The sequence below is a fragment of the Ruditapes philippinarum genome, unplaced genomic scaffold (genome assembly GCF_026571515.1).
Source record: "Ruditapes philippinarum isolate M1 unplaced genomic scaffold, ASM2657151v2 ctg184_1_1_1_1, whole genome shotgun sequence".
Classification (NCBI taxonomy): domain Eukaryota; kingdom Metazoa; phylum Mollusca; class Bivalvia; order Venerida; family Veneridae; genus Ruditapes; species Ruditapes philippinarum.
The window spans coordinates 252,407-275,170 of NW_026863779.1; the positions used below are offsets into that span (position 1 = coordinate 252,407).

Here is a 22,764-nt window from a genome sequence, read left to right on the forward strand (position 1 = left end):
TCCGGCCAAATTCCGAGAAAGTACCGTAATGCAATGAAACTACCATAATCATAGTTTTGGAAAAAGAGTGACTATTATATAAAAAATCTGCCGATATTTTATGGTCTTTATTATTCTATAAAAGAATAATAACATTTTAGCGGATCCTTGATGGATCTATTTTGTCTGACGGCGTATGAGCCATGACTGTGCTATGTTTAACGGAACGCTGTGATTGGTTAACTAATTCCGTTGTCGAATCTTATTGGATAAGAGTACTTTTGAATGTTTTAGTGGCGGGCAAATTTCATTTCGGAATTAACACGCCAAAGTCTATAAATACAGACGCTCAATTCAGTTGAGCAGCTTTTTCCAATCGTGAAACACGGACTAACAAGGTTATTATTTGAACAGTAGCTCAACCCTAACTAAAAATCCGCCAAACAACGGAAATCCGCCAAAACTCTGAACAATCCGCTAAATAAATATTCCGCTAGAAGACTTTAACTGTAATTTACGCGAAATACGTTCATATAATCCCTTCTTTAACAACTTTACCATTGACGAACTCATTAGATCTACAATAACTATACCAAGGGCATATTAATTTACTTGTTTTACAGTATTTAATTGTCCTGTTTTATGCATTTTATTTAACAGAAAGATCTTAATAAATAAGATTAACTGTACTTGAGCGTTTTGGTATTTTCAAGTGTTTATATTCTTTTTCATTGATTAAGTTTTATGGTAAATTACCGTACCATTTAACTTCAGTAGCCTTTAAAAGTGATCCTGACATAAATCATTTCAACAGTGACAACGGTAACATTTTGGTGTCAGAAGTGCCGATTTTAGTTCTGACTAATATCAAAGAACCTTACAGTGAAACAGATTATAAACTATTGAACATTAAACATTTTGGAAGTGTAAACCTATAAAACAGTGATATTGAACTTATTTGTTTTACTATTATTAATGGTGCTTTCTTTAAGTTAGGGTTTGATAAGAAGGCCAAAGCAAAATTAATAAAGCATTTATGAATTTCTTTATGGTACCCTATATATATGGTATTAGGTTAAGGCCATGGGAAGCTCCCTGCGGCGGCAGGTTTGGCCACTGATATTATTTATTTGAGTAATTTGAATTTAAAAACAAAATAAAATGGATAACTCAGATTCTGAGGTTGAGTTTAATTTTGCTCAAAGGTGACCATGAGAATGTTAATGATTTCCTAGGCGTGAAATAAGAGGTCAACAAGATGATGAACAGTTTGACAGACATAATAGATATGACAGACAATTTCATTGTTGTAACAGGTCTCAAAGGCCTTCAATTGTAATTAAACCTGACCCATTTACTGGTGAGGAAGATTGGGAGCAGTATATATCACATTTTGAGGACTGTGCTGAATTAGGACAATGGAATGAGAAAAGAAATGCTCTAACTCTAGCTGCTAGTCTGAAAAGGTCAAGCGCGTATTTTTTCTATACAAGTCTTCCTGCAGTCGAGAAACGCAGTTATCGTGGACTTATTATATCGCTTGAACAAAGGTTGGTAGTTGCGCGACAACAGAAACAAGATGGCTGTCGAAATTCCAGTCACGTACAAAATTATATGGTGAATCTATTGCAGCCTTTGGTGATGACCTCAGGCTACTGGCAAGAAAAGCTTACAGCAATTTAGAACCTGAAGCTCAAGAAATGCTGGCACTTCAACAATTCTATAAAGCTCTTTCAGTTGAGATGAGATGCAGAGTTATGGACCGTGATGTGTAAAACAATCACAGCTGCTGTAGAGGTTGTAGAAAGATATGAAAGAATTATTGGGTGATAACGCAAGTCATAACAGACGCCGAGAATGTTGTTCGCCAAGTCAATGAGTCACTACCAGACTCATCATATATAATCCTCAAGCAGAATGGGACAGATCCTATGTAAATTAGCAGTGATGAACTTCAAAAACCTTGAAGTCTAATTCAATATAGACTTGATAAGATTGAAAGGAGACAAGGGAGACTCAATGAATGCTACCAAGGACATGTTTCAATTGTCAGTCACTCAGATCATTCATTAGGGATTGCCCTAACCAAACATAAATTGAAGATGAATGATACAACTTAAAGGCAAATCAAATCAAATGTCGGGAAACGGCGAAGCAGTCCTCCTGTAGGTCGAGAGAGGACACCAACTCAAATAAAAGACCTCAAAGTGAAAGTAAAGGTTAATGATACTGTGACTCAAGCTGCTTAAAGTCTAAATGAAAAACAAAGATGGATGAACGGTAAAACAAATGAAAAATAACAATTTTGGTCCTAGAATTGGCTTCAAGTTGGCGACAAAGGAACAAAATTTGATAACGGCAATGTATATAACAGGGAATGCTAAATGATAAATCTATCAACTTCTTTCTTGACCAGTGGTGCACAGCAACTCATTATTTTCTAAAAGAAATCATTTGATAAGACTTAATATTAATATTTACCTGAAAAAGGAATATGCAAAATACAGGGGGTGTAATGGTTCAAGATATAAGGTTTATGGGTAAAAGTAATTTCAACATTACACTTGGTCAAGTTCCAAATTGGAACATCCAATTATAGTATGTGACATTACTGCTGAAGGTATCATTGGACAAGATTTTATTTTGAAACATGTTCGAAACTGGGATATGGATGCTTTGAAATTACAATTGCGTACTGGAGAAAACATACAGTGTTTTACAAGTGGTGAAGCTGAAACGGTATGTCGTGTTATTGTTATGGAAAGCGTTGAGGTAGAGTCTAGATCAATCGCATATGTTAAAGTCAGAATACCAAGCAGCGATAAACTTTCCAAGTCTGGTTTTATTGAAAATGACGTAGGTGTTCCAAGCAAGTAAAGGTATAAAAAATATCGAAGGAGTGGTTGATCCTTGCAAAGCAGAAATTGGTATTGGTGTAATAAATGACAGTGATGAATAGTGTAACACTTCATAAAGGTTTGAATATAGGTAGCTGTAAGTCTTCATATGAAGAAAAATATGAAAATGATGAAACCAAGACAGTGTTCATAGATGTGCCAAAATATCTGCCGAAGGGGTGATACAGATAATGTGGATGGTAGCTTTACAAGATCATTTACAAGACTTACTAAGTCGAAGTTCTGTCTATTTAGATGATACCGATAAGCAGCGACTAGAGATTGCTTCTGTTCAAGTATAAAGATATATTTTGTGTCATCCACAGATGATCTGGGTTTGTTAACAAATCGTAAGTCAAACACAAAATGTAATACAGGCAATGCGGTACAAAATAAGACAACAACCTAGGCGACAACCATTCAATAAACGTCAAGGCGAAAAAGATGAAATTGAGCGAATGTTAGCAAAAGGTATTATCGAACCATCTAACAGCCCCTGGTCGTCACCGATAGTCCTTGTTACCAAGAAAGATGGTTCTACCAGATTCTGTGTTAGACTATAGAAAGCTTAATGAGGTAACCATAAAAGATGCATATCCCCTTCCAAGGGTAGATGAATGTCTAGATGCATTGGCCGGTGCCAAGTGGTTCAACTGCATGGACCTTTGTTCGGCGGTTTTGGCAGATTGAAATGGACTCCAGAACAAGCTTAAAACAGCCTTTCTCAACATCTGATGCATTGTTATCATTTTCGTGTTATGCCGTTTTTTGGTCCTTGTGAATGCACCTTTCAACATTCCAGCGTGTCATGTCTGATATTCTTAGAGGTATCCAGTGGGTCGAATCACTTCTTTATATGGACGACATCATCACTTCAGGTCAGTCTGTGGATGAATGTTTGAAAAGGTTAGAAAATGTCTTTTCCAGACTTCAAGATGCTAATGCTGAAATTAAAGTCTTCTAAATGCATATTTTTCCAAAAATCAGTAACATTTTTGGGACACACAGTTTCTGAAGATGGTATCCATACAGATGAAAGTAAAATTGAGGTTGTCAAGAATTGGCCAACACCAGTTAACGCAAAACAAGTCCGAAGTTTCTTGGGTCTAGCATCCTAATTATCGCAAATTTGTTCAAGGTTTCGCAAGTGTTGCACGTCCACTTCATCAGCTCTGTGAAAAGAAGCAAAATTTATTTGGACAATAGAGTGTCAAAATGCATTGATACCCTTAAAACAAGCATTAAATAACAGCACCTGTCTTAGCGTATCCTAAAATGGATTGTAAAATTCATTCTCGATACAGACGCGAGTGATAAATCGGTTGGCGCAATCTTGTCACAAGAACAAGACGGTAAAGAACGTGTAATTGCTTACATGAGTAAAGCCATGAATAAACACGAGCAACAATACTGTATAACAAGAAAAGAGTTACTTGCTGTGATTGTAGCACTGAAAAATTTTCAATTCATACTTGTATGGTCAAGAAGTTCCTACTTAGAACTGATAATTCTGCTGTAAAGTTGGATGCGTAGTCTAAAGGCTCCAACAGGTCAAACCGCGCGCTGGTTACAAGAGTTAGGCACTTATAATCTAGTGGTGGTACATAGACCAGGTAAATGTCATAGTAATGCAGACGCATTATCGCGAATCCCTTGCAGAAAATTGTGCAGACAGCAGCAAATAAATGAAAGAACATGTAACAGAAACAGCTGAAAATAAAAATGATGAAGATATAGAGAAACCAAAGTGGAGATAGTATCAAGAGTTTACAACTCGGCAAGAAGTTGCAAAAGCCGTTGACAATGATATTCTACCCCATCAAATTAACCTTGATGGTTGGAGCGCCTTAGAAATAAAGATCGAACAAATGTCCGATTCTGATATTGGTCCATTATTTTCCGCTAAATTGGAAAATGAATCGAGACCAAGTTGGTCCACGGTGTCTAGCGGCACATCATTCCTGAAGACTCTTTGGCGTCAGTGGGACCGATTGAATGTTCGCGGTCAAATGCTGTATCGGAAATATGTAGATGAATCTGGTTTAGTCGCTTTGGCAGCTTGTTGTACCTAAATCAAGGCAGAAAGATGTCATTAATTTCAGTCATGATATTCCAACATCTGGACATCTTGGGTTTGAAAAGACATTATATAAGGTCAGACAAGGTTTCTACTGGCCTGGTGTTGCAGATAGTATTAAGCTGTATTGTAAAGCCTGTGATACATGCACAGCACGAAAATTGTCAAAGAAAATAATAAAGCACCATTAGGACAGTATATTGTAGGCATGCCTATGGAAAGGGTTGCCATGGATTTTTTGGGTCCACTTCCGGTTTTCTAAAATGGAAACAAATATATATTAGTAATTGCAGACTGGTTCACACAAAATGGACCGAAAAGTGTCGCAATACCAAACCAGGATGCTAGAACTGTTGCTGAAGCATTTGTAAATAATTTTGTTGTAAGGTTTGGTGTACCACTACAACTGTACACAGATCAAGGCAGAAATTTTGAGTCGCAATTGATAATGGAGCTTTGCGATTTCCTTGGTATAGAAAAGACGCGTACGACAAGTCTAAGACCACAAGCCAATGGCCTTATAGAAAGAAGTAACCGTACAATACTATCCATGTTAACCGCATACTGTTCGAAAAGATCAGTCAAGTTGGGATGATTATCTACCATTGGTGATGATGGCCTACCGAAGTTCTGAGCACAGCTCAACTAAAGTATCACCAAATAAAATGTTATTTGGTCGTGAAGTAACACTACCTTTAAATGCAGTAGTGGGAATCCCTGAACAAAACACAGATCAATATGATAGTGACAGTTATACAGATATGCTGAAACATAAAATAAGTCAAATTCACCAATTTGCACGACAAAAAATATTGGTCGTGTCGCAAATTACCAAAAAGAGACATTATGATACAAATGCCAAACAAAGACGATATCATAAAGGTCAATTAGTATGGCTACATGACCCAACAAGAAAGAAGGGAATATGTTCAAAATTGATCAATAAATGGAAAGGTCCCTACATAATTACAAGTGTTCTTGATGATTTGATATGTTGTGTTAAACGTTCCAGCAAACAAAAAGCAAAAGCCTATCACATTGACAGATTGTGGCCATATTCGGGTAAGAATATCCCCATGTGGATAAAGAAGGAAGTAGTCAGTTCCCAAAACAGTGATTAACAGAGTAAAATTAATTAAATGTATACACAATTCATTGTTGAAGTGAAAATTCTACATGTTTTGTTTTTTTGTGATAAGTAATGTCTCATGAGATTTATAAAATTCATTCTTAAGCTATTTAATACATGTATATTGTGAAGTGTGTGACAAGTGTTATATGTGATGTTATGAAGTCAGACAATTATATTGAGTTATATGTAATTAAATGAAGTCAAATGGTTATATTGAGATAAAAGTGATTAAGTTAAGTCAGATGGTTATATTGTGATAAAAGTGATTAAGTGAAGTTAGATGGTTATATTGAGATAAAAGTGATTAAGTGAAGTAAGATGGTTATATTGAAATAAAAGTGATTTAGTGAAGTCAGATGGTTATATCGAGATAAAAGTGATTAAGTGAAATCAGATGGTTATATTGAGATAAAAGTGATTAAGTGAAGTCAGATGGTTATATTGAGATAAAAGTGATTAAGTAAAGTCAGATGGTTATATCGAGATAAAAGTGATTAAGTGAAATCAGATGGTTATATTGAGATAAAAGTGATTAAGTGAAGTCAGATGGTTATATTGAGATAAAAGTGATTAAGTGAAATCAGATGGTTATATTGAGATAAAAGTGATTAAGTAAAGTCAGATGGTTATATTGAGATAAAAGTGATTAAGTGAAATCAGATGGTTATATTGAGTTATATGTGAATAAGTGAAGCGACAAAATATGATGAATGTTAATGTGAATGACTTTAGAAAACAACTTAAATGAGTGGCCATAGACAAAATAAAGTGTTATTTAATCCAGTTATAATGTGTGAAAAGTGAAAAACATGAATTACACTGTCATGTGTTGCGTGATGTGTACTACTACATGTACATTGTGTCATTTTAATTGTTTCGTTGTTAATCTTAATGTTTTATTTATTTCATAGTGCACAAAATATCTTTTAAAGAAAGAAAATACATGTGACTGTTGTGTGACTTTAATAGAAAACTCTTAAAATAACCTAGAGTATAAACTATAAGAGATATTTTTATTGACAGATTTGAAAAATAATGCATTGGTGTTCTAAAATATTGTTTGTTAATATTGTTTGTTGATATTGTTTATAAATAATTTAATTTAAATTTCGTAGCCCTTGGTATGACATGTGTAAAAACATTTTCATTAGTAACATTATCCAGGAGGATATTCTTTTAAATAAGGAGGGGGAAGTGTTATGGATAGACATGTAAACATTTTAACAGTGTGATGAGATATTACCTTTCCTTTCATTGAATTCTGTTCTTTCATTCCCATGATTTGTGTGGTTGTTTATCAACTTTATATATAACAGTAAACAGTATACATATTCAATGATTCGAGTTAAAGAACCATTGAAATATCGTTCAGAACTTTGTGAACATGATCCGGGTCGCGAAATAACCTGACAATTGAGCGTAGATACTCAACTGACCAAAGAAAAACAATAATAACGATCAGATATGTAGAAATATACCTGAACTATTATTCCATTACAATAGATGCAGAAAGTGTACACTAGAAGTGTCACTAGAACACAAAGGTGTGTATTATTTACATTTTCTAGCTGACGGATTCAGCGGAAATAAGTTCCATATCCGGCCAAATTCCGAGAAAGTACCGTAATGCAATGAAACTACCATAATCATATTTTGGAAAAAGAGTGACTATTATATAAAAATCTGCCGATATTTTATGTCTTTATTATTCTATAAAAGAATAATAACATTTTAGCGGATCCTTGATGGATCTATTTTGTCTGACGGCGTATGAGCCATGACTGTGCTATGTTTAACGGAACGCTGTGATTGGTTAACTAATTCCGTTGTCGAATCTTATTGGATAAGAGTACTTTTGAATGTTTTAGTGGCGGGCAAATTTCATTTCGGAATTAACACGCCAAAGTCTATAAATACAGACGCTCAATTCAGTTGAGCAGCTTTTCCAATCGTGAAACACGGACTAACAAGGTTATTATTTGAACAGTAGCTCAACCCTAACTAAAAATCCGCCAAACAACGGAAATCCGCCAAAACTTGAACAATCCGCTAAATAAATATTCCGCTAGAAGACTTTAACTGTAATTTACGCGAAATACGTTCATATAATCCCTTCTTTAACAACTTTACATTGACGAACTCATTAGATCTACAATAACTATACCAAGGGCATATTAATTTACTTGTTTTACAGTATTTAATTATCCTGTTTTATGCATTTATTTAACAGAAGATCTTAATAAATAAGATTAACTGTACTTGAGCGTTTTGGTATTTTCAAGTGTTTATATTCTTTTTCATTGATTAAGTTTTATGGTAAATTACCGTACCATTTAACTTCAGTAGCCTTAAAAGTGATCCTGACAAAATCATTTCAACAGTGACAACGGTAACAATATAATAATTAAAATGACTCATGTTTATCATTATGAGGGTTATAAATCCACAAGACCTAAATTTTTCATTGAGAAGACTTCCAGCTAGCATAAGTATTTTCAAGTTTTGATGTGGTTTTATCCAGGTGGTCACATCAAATACTTCTAAACTGTGCTGCACATTAAGGGATTTTTGCTTATTGCATATTGCTGGGAGATGGCAGTAGTTCTTTGATATCCTAAGTGTCTAAATTATAGATTATTAATATTTTCATAACACCCATCTCACTATGCAGTGAAAGTATAGTTTGCAGCATAAGCAAATTGACTGCTGTAATATCATAATTATACAATAAATTTATATTTAAGTAAAGATAGATCGCTGGTGGATTTTAATATTTGACGTTCATTTCGGTTTAATAAAAAAAGTATTGTGCATTTTTATATGCAGACTTTTTGTTGACACAAAAGCCATCAAATAGAAGTATTTACAGACTATGTGCTAGGTACAGAGAGTAAGTTTCCTAGCTTTCATCTTGTACAGACCTTGATTAGAAACAGAAACTGTTTAATATTTCAATGTCTGGTATTGTTTGGCCTAGTGCCTTACTAAAAACCATTGTAATACATTTAAATCTCATTAATTTCAAATCCAAACATACACCAGTCATCTACAATATCCAGATACTACAATGAGTAATTTTTATGTTCAAAATAACAATCCCTAAAATAAAAAAATCTAAGTCGGTCAGCACTCTGTTTTCTAACAATAGTTGTTTCCGAAGACCAAGAACATGAACTCTAAATTTGACTCTGTTTCTTTGATAAGAAATTACCTCCCTTAGGCAATTTTCAAAAATATTTTTCTCAGATTTATTGCTATTATGGTTAATCTTGTGGTCCACATAGATTTACTGTATACATTTTTAGATGACAATATTGTTTTATTGGTATAACAGTTAACTCTCTGCAAATATGCTTCTGTCGTACAATTTATAAATTGTTGGTTTCTTAATTTGATCGACTTTTTTATGTGATGGTTATCCTTTAAGTGATCAGAGTTAATGAACTTTACTTGTCAATATGATTATTTCCCCTCTTTTTGAAATATTGAAAAAACTATTTTGTACTATTTTAACATATTAAACTACTTTAAAACCACTGTTAAATTTTTTTGTCAAGAGCATTCAAGTTTTTTATATAGATTTTACACTGGTGATAAATGTTTCGTTAATTAACAAAATACATAAATGCACAAGTGTTTGCAGGAAAAGAAAAAAACTGCTGATTCTAAGTATTATTGAATAGACCATAAAACCTATAGATAACTACATTTTTGTGCCATAAAATAGATAGATTTCTGATATTTTCATGAGATTATAAGAATCAAACAAAGGTAAATACATTATTCCTCTATAGAAACTATTAAGGTGAACAAATCATGCTCAAGGACACCTGTTTTGGTGGATCCTTTTCTTGTTCTTACATTTTTATGTGTTCCTTTGATAACTTCAGAACTTTTGCTGGTACTCGGTCATGGTGTGAATTTCCGATATAGCTTGATCATGATAAGATGAAATAATTAAAATCTTCAAGTTTTGTGACCTTTGCCCTTCTTCCAAAAGAGAGAGAAAAAAAACTTTGTTTTTATCAGTGTACTGAGATTTCAATCTTGTGTATGAGTAGTCCCTCAATCTCAGTCAGTGTTACTGGAACTTTGTGAACTGTATAAATTAATCATTAATTTTAAGTTGTGCCTGACTGAATGTATAAATAACTGTTAAAATTTCAGAAGGTCCTCTTCTTATGGAAAGAAAGGAAACTAAAGCTACATGTTGAAAATTTCTTTAAAATCGGGATCCTAAGAACAATTCAACTTTATGACATTTTTAGCTCACCTGTCACAAAGTGACAGGGTGAGCTTTTGTGATCGCTTTTCGTCCCGCGTCCGTCCGTCCGTCGTCCGTCCGGCGTCCGTCCGTAAACTTTTACTTTAAATGACATCTCCTCATAAATCACTAAGCCAATTTCATCCAAACTTCACAGGAATGTTCCTTTGGTGGTCACCTTTAAAAATTGTTCAAAGAATTTAATTCCATGCAGATCTCTGGTTGCCATGGCAACTGAAAGAAAAAACTTTAAATATCTTCTTTTAAAAAACCATAAGAGCTAGAGCTAAGATATTTGGCATGAAACATCTTCTAGTGAGTGTCTACCAAGTTTGTTCAATTAAAAGCCCTGGGGTCAAAATTGGCCCCGCCCCGGGGGGTCATTGATTTTCCCTCTATGCATATAGTAAAAACTTAAAAAATCTTCTTTTAAAGAAGCCAAAGAGCTAGAGCTAAGATATTTAGCATGAAACATGTTCTAATGGGTGTCTACCAAGTTTGTTCAAATAAAAGCCCTGGGGTCAAAATTGGCCCCGACCCAGGGGGTCATTGATTTTCCCTATATGCATAAAGTAAAAACTTAAAAAATTTTCTTTTAAAGAACCCAAAGAGCTAGAGCTAAGATATTTAGCATGAAACATGTTCTAATGGGTGTCTACCAAGTTTGTTCAAATAAAAGCCCTGGGGTCAAAATTGGCCCCTCCCCGGGGGTCATTGATTTTCCCTATATGCATATAGTAAAAACTTAAAAAATCTTCTTTTAAAGAACTCAAAGAGCTATGGCTAAGAAATTGAGCATCAAACATGTTCTAATAGGTGTCTACCAAGTTTGTTCAAATAAAAGCCCTGGGGTCAAAATTGGCCCCGACCCAGGGGGTCATTGATTTTCCCTATATGCATATAGTAAAAACTTAAAAAATCTTCTTTTAAAGAACCAAAAGAGTTAGAGCTAAGATATTTAACATCATGTTCTAATAAGTGTCTACCAAGTTTGTTCAAATAAAAGCCCTGGGGTGGTGGGGGTTGGGGGGGCCTATATACAGGTGAGCGACCTCAGGGCCATCATGGCCCTCTTGTTTTATGGAAATATGTCCAGTTTTGTAAGGTGCACATTTTGCTATTATTACATTTATAAGTACAGAGCAGTCAGTCTTAAATTTGTTGAAATTTTATTCATATAATTTTCATTACAAAATAATAAATTATCTTTATGTGGTGATATTTATGTCCTGAATTGTGGAATAAGTTTTGCTTATACAACAAATACACCTTCGAACTTTAAGAACTGGACTTGTGAAAGAAAGAAGTTCAAATCTGGCATAGATTTATGTCAAACATATCAGTCATATCTTGTTAAATACTCCAATATTATCACCCATTTTATAGATTTGTACTAAACTGCCAATGCTTATATAAAAATGGTACAATAGAAATAGTTGTTATAAGAGATGTACAGACAAGGGAAGTAATTCTTACTGATAGTCATCATTATGATTTTTATCTGCATACTTGGTCTTGAAAATAAGTGATCTTTTATGTTTTGAAACATTCCTCTCACTGAATTGTCTCTAAAAGAGTAATTTACCACTTGAAAGTGAGAATTTTGGTGATGTTTTGTGTGATAAAATGATAGAATTTCAGTAAGTTTTGTACAATTAAATTAATGCTAGTTTTATGATGAAAGATGTGGTTAAAGTAAAGTGCAAGAAAATGCAATTAAAATCAATTGTAAATAGAGGTAAAAATGAAACTGTTTGAAAGAATGCGTGATTTAGGAATTTGTTTATCAAGTGAAAAGAGTGCATCAAGTTATTGAATTTCAACCAAATAGTAAAATCTTGCCAGCAGAAAGTTCCTGAAAATACCCTCAAAAGACTTTATTTAGTTTGCTTTACTGTCACTGATAATTTTTGTTAATTAAAGATTAAGACTATAACATTGAATATTTCCCATGGAAGTGTTTGTCTTAAACATTTTACTGTCTCCTGTAAATGTTTACCGGGACAAGTATATGTTAGGTTTCTCTTATAATAAGTTGATAGGTCAATAATTTTCTTCTTTCTTACAGCCTGTTTGGTCTCTCCAAGTTTGTCATTCAGTAAAAATGAAAGAAAAACCTTGAATTAGTTAAAATAATCAAATTGAAGATATGTTTTGTGTTTTCCAGGCAATGGTTACCAAGAAACAAGCTTGAACCACTAGGGGTCGACTCTGGACTCGACAAAAGCAAGTTGTTAGAAAATAAGAAACCAAATGTACGTAAGGCTGTACAGAAAGCGTATGAGAAAGCTATTCTACATCGATGTAGTGTAACTGGGGAACCCAATCCTTTATCAGGTGATTCAAGCTGTGAAGATTAATTATATGATAGTCTTGTTGTTAATTTATTCCATTCTTATCATTTCATTTCAATAAAATTCTAGAAAATATCAAATTTAGATGTGCTTAAGATTTGATTGATTGTTTTTTATTGTTGTTTTTTTTTTTTCTCAAAAAAAAAATCCTCTGAAACAAATGCTAATAAAATTGTAGGCAGCATAGCATAACAAAATGAAAATTTTACTTCATTAAATTTTGAAACAGGAACTGTTATTTTATATATAGTATATTTTTGTTGTTGTATTTTCATCAATACTTGTATATATCAGCAGCAACATCATCATCAATTTCCAGACATGTATTATGATCTTTTTATCTTTGTTGATAAACCATTGTGAAAGTCATCGTCATCTGAATTGTTTCAAGAAGTTGAGTACATGTAGAAAATCTAACTATTGTTAACTGTATAAGAGAGATTTTGTTCTAGGTTTAATTGGGAATGTGATAACTCATTAACATTTAACAGGAAGTGTATAAAAGTGAAAATTTTACATTTTAATTTCCAAATATAAACAAATGAAAGTCTTTCTTTGTTGTTTACATTAAAAGTGACAAGTACTTAAAAAATCTTTAAAGAAATGTTGTTTATATTAAAGGAAGTAAAATCCCCTTTAAATTATTAGATTATGATAGTCTGAGTTCATGCATTATCTGTGTATAATTGATAACCAAGTAATAAAATAAGTCAGTGTAAAATACCATAATCATTTTTTCATCATGTAAATGGCATCCATATTTCCAAATTTTACGTTAAAAACATGAGCTTTATTTTCTCCATTTAAGTGTATATATGTGAATGAATCTGTGTATATTTCTTTATCATTGTAAATAAAGTTTCTTTTATAGATGTTAATTTATTTTGTATAAATCTATTTTGTTCATCTGTAGTGTACATTGAGTTTTAATTGGAGATAGCTGTGCTGAATAGTGTATAGAAATCTTGAAATGGGTAACAAAATGTTTGCTTATGTTTCTAGTGTATTCACAATGTTACCTTCTCTCATCAACTTTGTTAGCTGTAAATTCAGGAAGGTAATTGAAACAAGCTGATCTGATATATATGAATAAATTAGGCAATGATAGAATGAAATGCTAATGAAACTGGTATTTATATAATAAATTGAATAGTTTAAAAAACCTTGATTATCATAATAACCTTTTTGTTTATTATCATTTCTTGGCAAAATACCACAAGGTTCAACAAAATAATAATGTCAAGTGCATTTCTGGCCATCACAATCGTTAACTCAATGTCTTTAATGATATTGATACTCCAAGAGCTAATGTAGTTGAAAGCCATAAAAAGGGCTTATTATTACCTTTGCCATTTTAATGGCATCTGTTTTACTAGAATGCATTTTGATGTGTGTATTTGATGTTGAAATAAAAGGAAATTACAAACAGAAAAAGACAAACATAATTAAATTTTCTCTTGTTTGTTCTGTCAGTTTTAAACTTTTTTTCACAGGTTTTCATTTTTATTTTGATTGAAAAGATGTTTTGTTGCATAAAAATCAAATTTCTTGGCATAAATTTGTGGCATCTACTTTGATGGTTAATGATATATTTTTTCTGTTTGACTTTCTCGATATAATGATTCTTTTTATGAAGGTGTGAACAAAGGTTTCTGTGAATTTCAATGAATTTTTATGAAAACAGTTGGTATGTACAGGTTTGATAATTTCATAAAAGAATCTGTTAATGGATAATAACAAAAGTGTAGTAAATTGTTCGAGAAGATAACAGATGTTAATATAAAAGTGATGAGAGATTGTTTATAACTATATACTGGGTGATTGTTGGTTTTGGATGTTACCTTAATGTGTACTGGTATGGGTTGTTATACATGGTGATAGTTTACTGTCCTCCTACATTGCAAGCTGAACATAATCTCGGGGCATATATGATGTAAGAACTCCAAGATTTCAAAACATTTGTCTTTTAAAGGCACTTTATGCCTAAGAAACAGATAAGTTTGTCTTTCTTCAGAAAGGGCAAATATGAGTTCTATGGTTTTTTTATCATCTGTGGAAATAAGCACTGAATGTGAAATAATTTGTTATTAAAGTAACAAAATGTAAACATAGTATTACTTTGAACTTCCATACAAAATACTAAATCTCTAAAACTATACTAATTGCCCAAAAAAGCAAGAGAAGCGAAAGATAGTTCAGGTATTGCCAAATGACTTAACTTGTTGGGAAACTTTGACAGGACAACACAAATAAAAACATTTTGAGAAGTAAAAATAAAAGCAATTCTGGGGCATAATGGGCCTTTAACCTATAACAAATAAAATAATAATTTTGTAAAGTTAAATAGAACTGAATTGGTGGATATAAATTTCATGTTATATACTGGCAATTATAGGCATGTATTTGGACAGTATATTTTTTGGATGTTGTGAATTGTTTGATATATCTAAAGTCTATGGATGTTGTTAAATCTAGTTAATGCTAATCTATTTTCATTTGTGTTCTTGTTAATTACAAATTAATTAAAACTAATTAATGGGTGTGTTCTGTTTGTAGATTTGTGATTTATTTCAATGATTGGGGTTTAAAAAGTTAACCTCCTTAATGTTAGCAGTAATAAAACATGAGCCAGCAGTAAGGAGTTTGACTAGCCTACACTGTCATAGTTTGACCATACTATATTATGCTAGATATTCAATTCTTGTATTTCCATAGTGAGAAAAGTCTGATTAAGCTTTGAAAATTGATTAATAAGGATAGAATTTGATGTTTGAAAAAAAACCCAGAATTTTTCTTATGTATCTTTGGACCAACTAAATGATATAGATCTCTTTGCTTTTCAAACACGAAGAAATCATCAAGTTCCGATATGATTTAGTCAAATAATTTAGTAGTTAAGGATGATTGTTATGTAAGTTCTTGCTACTAAGATGAATTGTTTTCTACCAGTACTGGTGTCATATATGTGGAAAAACAATCTCTTTATTGAGAGGCAGACACCTTAATCTCTAGGCCACATTCTCTGATGAAAAAATTATATATTATAATATACTATTATAGTATAATGTATATATGACTGGTGAAGTGTTTTTGTATATTATACATAAATATTAATTATTTATAGCTACCTATGTGCTAACACTGTTGCTAAATGTCAGTTTTATAGACAACTGTCAACCATTGTCACTAACGGATGAATCAATTCAATCTTAATAACATAAAATATTTTCAGTAAAACTAATTTAAATAGGTTTTGTTGTTAAATAAAACTATAACTTGATATTGAACATGCTTCATGAATTTACAAGAAAATATTTTTTTTGCTTAGATCTATATATTAAAATACACCACAAAGATGAAAAAGATATTTGGTTTGAATGTTGCCATATTTTCAATCATTATGTATTTCTAATACAGATTAAATCAAACATCTTTAATTTTAATACATCTAGAATATGTCACATACATGTGTAAATATGAACATCCTCGTTCATTATCATAGTAAAAAATGATGCAGTAGTATTTTATATTTGTCAACTTTCAACATTTTATTTTACCTACATTGTATATTGCGTCATTTTAGCTAAGAAGTTTGAAAATACAAGTAGAATTTTATCAAGCTTTTATCGGTTTAATATCATTAAAACACAAACTCTCAAAAACATACTGTATATTGTCATCTTTATTCATATTTTTCATAACCAATAAAATAAATGGAAAATTCAAGCTGAACTATTGTTTGTTTGTTTTTTATTCTTTCAAAAGACAAATAGGATATATAAGTGTACATTTTACATTGGATATGCAGGTTTGGAAAGAAAAGTTCTAATCCAACCCCTGTCTGGACTTACTGTGAGTGATTGTGTCAGAAGAAAAACAAACACAACTTGTTGATGCATATGTTGATCATTCATAGAGATTTTATCATCTTCTAATCACCTAATTATCTCGCCCAAAATTGTCAGTGTGGTATACTACATTTGAAGATCTTACACTTTGTCTAAGAAACAACAGGGTCTGTCAGGTATACTGTTCTAGTCCTCGCTGGAATGGGGATTTTGGAATGGCGTTGGCCAGATGTCTGTCAGTTCAGTCGTTTGGACCAATATCTTAGAACTGGTTTGTCAAATTTACTTGAAATTTACCATTGACATAAGTACGAATATTCCGGAGGATTCGTCAGAATTTATTAATAAATCGTATCATTATTTACGTGTCGCTTTATCATTAATACCTTGTGGCATTGCCTAATGCTTACTCGTTAAAGTATATATACCACTATAATTGACAACAAACCTGTTTATTATAAAGGAATGGAGAATTGCTGTCACACAGATGTTAAAGACAGTAAAAGCGCGTTTCCCAATATCCTATACAAAAAGTGACTCATTTTATATAGAATATTGTCCTTCTGACCTAAGAAATTCTGTAGAAAATTGACCTCAATCTTACTGATTTCAAACTGGAAGCTGCTAGTATTGTCGTCGCAACAGAAGTAGTACATTCTCTTTGGCTTTCATGTGACATTGACAGTTTCATTGACCTAGTCTTAGAAGTCAACATTTTGTTCAGGAATATATATATCGTATCTTCGGAAGTATGAAAATATCTGTACATCATGAATATTCTGTTATAAGTAATGACCGAGGCTCATTTTCATTAAAGAATAAAGACTGCCCGGTCATAATTCTACAGTTAAACCGACCCCTTATTGCTGTTTAAGTCCGGCAAATACTTTGAATTCTTTCATGTGAGGAAGTTTTCCACCTATGTCGGTGTTCTACTCGGGTGCTCGCTCGTGTCTGAAATAATGCTATGAGGGCCACCTGATTTCCTCCTCCATCAGTAAAGCTAGAAAGTAGCTGTAGGACTATTACAGTGTCGGTGTTACAGCCTTTTGACAGCTTGCTGTGATATGCAGTCTTCAATACTTTTGATACCCTTTAAAATTTCTAATTGATTTTTTTTTAGTTTCGCACAGCTCACCTTCAGCTCACCTCAGCTTGCTCATGGTGAGCTTTTAGGATCGTTGAAAATCCGTTGTAACGAGGGATAACAAAGTTCTATAATAAGGTTTTTATGTCTCCTATTTAGGTGTAACCAAGTCCTTATTAGGCATTAATAACTACTAAATAAAGTTACAAGTCCTAATTAAAGGTCTTAAAACTCCTTATTAAGAGTTAATAATATTTGGCAGTAGCAAAACGCTTCTGGAAACGTTGTCGTTTTGTAGGAGATTAACGACCGTACGACCATATACAGGCATCGAAGACATGTTGGAAGGAAAGTGACCATGCGATCACAAACACGCATCACAGTATTCCCTTTTCTCTGACGAGAAAGGGGCAAAGCGTTGTCCGTCCATTTGTCAAAGGACCGACTTTGAAAATATACCATTTCCTTATGATAAGGAGGCTGATTTTTCCCAGGTGTTTTGCAATGGTATATATATATACAATTATAGTTACGCAAACCGCACTGGGTATCTCATTTCTTCCTTTTTAAGTTCGCTATGAAATTTTAAAAAATCATAAATAATTTCTTGGAAAATCTTGAGTTTTCAGTTTCTTCTACTTTCATTTTATTCCTATAATAGAATTATTTTATTTCTACAAAACATTAGCGTTTCTAAAACGTTTTATATGAATTCAATGTGGGAATCATATTTCAACCGAATTATGCACTTAATTTTTATAACTCGACTTATTCACCGTAGGGAACGTGTTACAGTATCGCGTTTTCCGGTTACAGTATAGAATTTTAAAGATGGAGGATTATTTGTTTGGAGGACAGGTAGGTGATTTTTATTCCGGTCCATACTACAAGTAGTTTAGTTTCTAAAAGATGTTTTTGTGCTTTGCTTGTAAGGAACAGAATCCGGTATCTAGTCATATATTTCTTCAGACCCTGCACCGCAGATTTATCTCTATATTGTCTAATAAATGTGCAGATTTGACGGTTTGAAAATTTGAATCGAGAGACCAACGCATTTTTCTCCCTTTCCAACATTATTTATGCATGCCTAGATAAAGTAAATCTACAAAACGTTAGTCCTTTGTGTTTAGAAACATTTATAAAAGTAAATGACCAGTTGAACCTATTTTCCTGTTTGTTAAATGCGTTTGAAAAAGTAAACAATGTTACAGTATAGAGCGAGGTGATTTGTGCAGGGTTACAGCATAGACCATCCAATTTTGTTACAGTTTATACCCAGATTTCGGTTACAGTTTAGACTTCGATATTTACTATAAATACATGATAAAATGTATGAATGTTACATAGACTTTTAAATCTCTGTGAGCTGATTGACCCGATGTCTATTCGTCCGTCTGTCGTACACATGTGTGTGCAATCTCATCCGCTCAGTAACTACTTGACTAAATGTGATGAAATTTACATGATTTTCTACCAATTAAGTTGTTCAAATGGTTTCGGTTGCAATCGGGGATACGAAAACCCAAAACATAGATTTTGAAAAAAGGCAATGTTTAAAGACCCTTTTCATCTCGAACCAAAAGCATTCAAATCAAATCATGATCATGGCGTTATTTCGAATGCTTCTTTGTTGATTATTTTGTCATTATTAAATTAAAAGTCGTTTTTTTTATTTCAGACATCCTGTATAGCAGTTTTCATATTGAAAGTCATAGAGTATAAATTAAGGTCAGACAATTACAATATCTTCTCTAGTGAGCCTGATGGAGGTACATAATAGTGGCAGAGTCGGGATAAGGCCGTCGACTTCAAATCATCTTTCATTTACAGCTGTAGTTGAAATCCAATCATTGGGATTCTGTTTTTCTCTATTTGATTGTGACATCCGTGTTATTTGTGCCGTGTGGCGGCTGTACAAAGTCTCCCCGTACATTTAATCAATGTTATATTTTCGATCCTTGAAGATCGTTCAGCACGACTTGCACTTTCCAGCACCGTCCATGAACAGGCTCAATCAAACCGAGCCTGCAAAATTTTCAATTTTGGCGTGTTGGACTTTCTTTAGGGATTCTGTTTTTCTCTATTTTTTTGGATTCTTTGTATGTGAGAAATCTATCAAGCTTATTTACGGAAGGTCGGTGGTACTAGTCAGGTACCCGCTCGTGTCTGAAATGTTTCACAACGGGTATCTGGGGTCTTTCTTTACACTAAAGCAGGAATGTTTTCACATGACCTCAATGTCGTTGAAACTTAAAATCCAAGAAAGCCAAACGTAACAAACCCTTTTAAATACTTACAAAATATATTATAGTTGATGGAAATTCCAACTTAAAATAAAATTTAAGGTTGCAGTATTGCTCACTTAAATACTGTTTAATCATTCTTAGGGTATTGCCTGCTTGTTAATTGTGTCTTTTGACAGCTTATCTATGGCATGCATGATTCATAACCTCTGATCCCCTCTCAATTTCACTTTGTTTAGTTTCACTCATTGTATTCTCGTTTAAGGCACACACAATTTTTAACATGGGGGTAATATGCCGCTTTTCATAGAATGGCAATAACGTGTCACATTGAAGGTTCCATGAAAACCGCCATATAAACACATCCACAGATGTTAAAAAATCTGAAGTGTACCAGTTCATGTTTAATTTGAATTCTGCTGAAGCCGGTGCTAGGAGGCGTGGACGGTAGCTTGCAGTTACCACTACCGTCCATGAACAGGTTTAATCAAACTGAGCCTGCAACATTTTCATGTTTTCCGTGTTGGACTTCTGTTAAGGATTCTTTTTTTATCTATTTTATTACTAATTGGCATTATTATAATGTGTAATGAAATCAAGCAATAATCTTTCTTCTCTCAATACAATTCGATAAAAGTTACTGTTGTTATCGTGAAAACAGTCCTTACATGGGACATTACTTATTCTGCAAAAAGTCTCAATTTGAAACTTAAAGTAAGAAAAATAGCAAACTATAACTTTTCTGCTTAAGAATAAAAGTAATACAACCTTTCAATAATGTATTAAATAGAAAGGTATGAGTTATTTCATAAAAATAATGGATACACGAACTTTGTTTGAAATTTGGCAAGTATATCTAAACTGTAACAGAAATCTGGGTATAAACTGTAACAAAATTGGATACAAATCGCTAGGTCTATGCTGTAACCCTGCACAAATCACCTCGCTCTATACTGTAACATTGTTTACTTTTTCAAACGCATTTTACCAACAGGAAAATAGGTTCAACTGGTCATTTACTTTTATAAATGTTTCTAATCACAAAGGACTAACGTTTTGTAGATTTACTTTATCTAGGCATGCTTAAATAATGTCGGAATGGGAGAAAAATGCGTTGGTCTCTCGATTCAAATTTTCAAACCGTCAAATCTGCACATTTATGAGACAATATAGAGATAAATCTGCGGTGCAAGGTCTGAAGAAATATATGACTAGATACCGGATTCTGTTCCTTACAAGCAAAGCACAAAAACATCTTTTAGAAACTAAACTACTTGAAGTATGGACCTGAATAAAAATCTCCTACCTCTCTTCCCATAAATAATCCTCCATCTTGAAAATTCTATACTGTAACCGAAAAACGCGATACTGTAACACGTTCCCTACGGTGTTATTCTTCTTGTAAGGTAATGTGATGGGCTGCAATAAAAAAATAGATTAATTAAACTTGGCCAGACAACAGTGCAAACACTGGTAAGATCTTAACCTACAGAACTTATGAAATTGGCTAATCAAGGTCCCATTTTTGTAACTGTCCATTATTAATATGGAAATATCAAGATGGAAATTTTAAAAATTCCGAGCCTAGCTTGGCTCTATACTGGTTAATTCATTTAGGTTCAAGCAGTGTTGTTTATAATTGTCATTATTTACCTTTGATAAAACGCGTCGAGCTAGTAATATAAGAATTGCTGACTGCATGCTGTCAAACCCCGTGAGGGGCAAGATGTTGTTTCCGTGAGCTAGAAACTTGACACTCATTGCTTAGTACTTGTTGGTTCCGGGAACGGATTCGAGAGTTTTCAATACACATGTACGTTTATAGCTTCCAACACAATCGACTTTAATGTACCAATTAAACTATGTGTCAATAAAAGGCTTTTCGTTGCTCCTACGCCATTAATATATTTTCTGTAATGAGAAAAACATTACAAATGAAATAGTTTAAAATCTCAATTGTAGTTATTCTGCCAGAATGGTTGCCAATTTCAGAACGGGCAGCCTAGAAAATACATTTCTGTCTACCACGGCAGCAATTTCACGTCGACCGGGCTCCATGGTTTGGACGCCAGTAACATTCTCAAGAACAGACACACTGGGTTGATATTGTGTATACATGACCATAAATGATGATTGTTTGTGTCCTTTCATTTGTTTCAAACTTGAGATATTTTGAACAAAAAAAAACCAGGCATTTTCACAGAGCTTGGGAAACGAGCCCAAATTTACCGTTAAGTCAATGTATAATAAGTCTATGGCAAATAAATTGACCTTATTTGCGTAATATAAATATATATACCACCTTTCAGGTTTATAACCTACATGTAGTAGTAAATTTTAGTTTTTGGTCATCACTGCAGCAACCTGTGTAATACGGTATGTTTTAGAGAAGCCCAAATGGTTTGCAAATGGAAACTTAATAAATTAAAGTAGTCAATAACATGTGCATGACACATTTTCGTCGTTTGTTTTGTTTTACGGGCAATTCCCCAAGTGCAGAAGTTAGAAAAACTTCTTAACATATTAAACTATATTTTCGTTTGACGAGTACATGAACATGTATTGTAATCTATTAGTCATTCTATAAAGAGCATTGTTTCTGTCAGACATTCAATGCCAATAAGTCGTGTACGAATATTTTCTATGTACACGTTTGATTCAAAACTTTATTTGGTACGTATTATTTATGCATTATTATTTGACTGGTATACAAAGTTGTGGCCTTTCAACAATGCAATGATATATCTTTGAAGCTAAATTTCTTGGGTGTGGGTCTCCATCGTCGACACGCTTACATCAAGTATGAGAGCTTTTTGATGTGTATCGATACTAATTGATTTAAATTAGAACCCTTTGATGTCTTAAACATGCGATTAACAGTTT

General features: G+C 33.0%; 1 protein-coding gene across 4 annotated transcripts in view; it reads left to right on the forward strand.

Annotated features, from left to right (window-relative positions):
• Positions 1–12,821, forward strand: part of LOC132723311 (peregrin-like) — a 43,467-nt gene extending 30,646 nt beyond the window's left edge. For all 4 annotated transcript variants that reach the window (XM_060707989.1, XM_060707988.1, XM_060707991.1 and 1 more), the window contains one exon: positions 12,517–12,821. In XM_060707989.1, coding sequence (XP_060563972.1) covers positions 12,517–12,709 — 193 coding nt within the window. In that variant the 3' untranslated portion in view covers positions 12,710–12,821. The remainder of the gene's footprint in view (positions 1–12,516) is intronic.
• Positions 12,822–22,764: the final 9,943 nt, after the last annotated feature.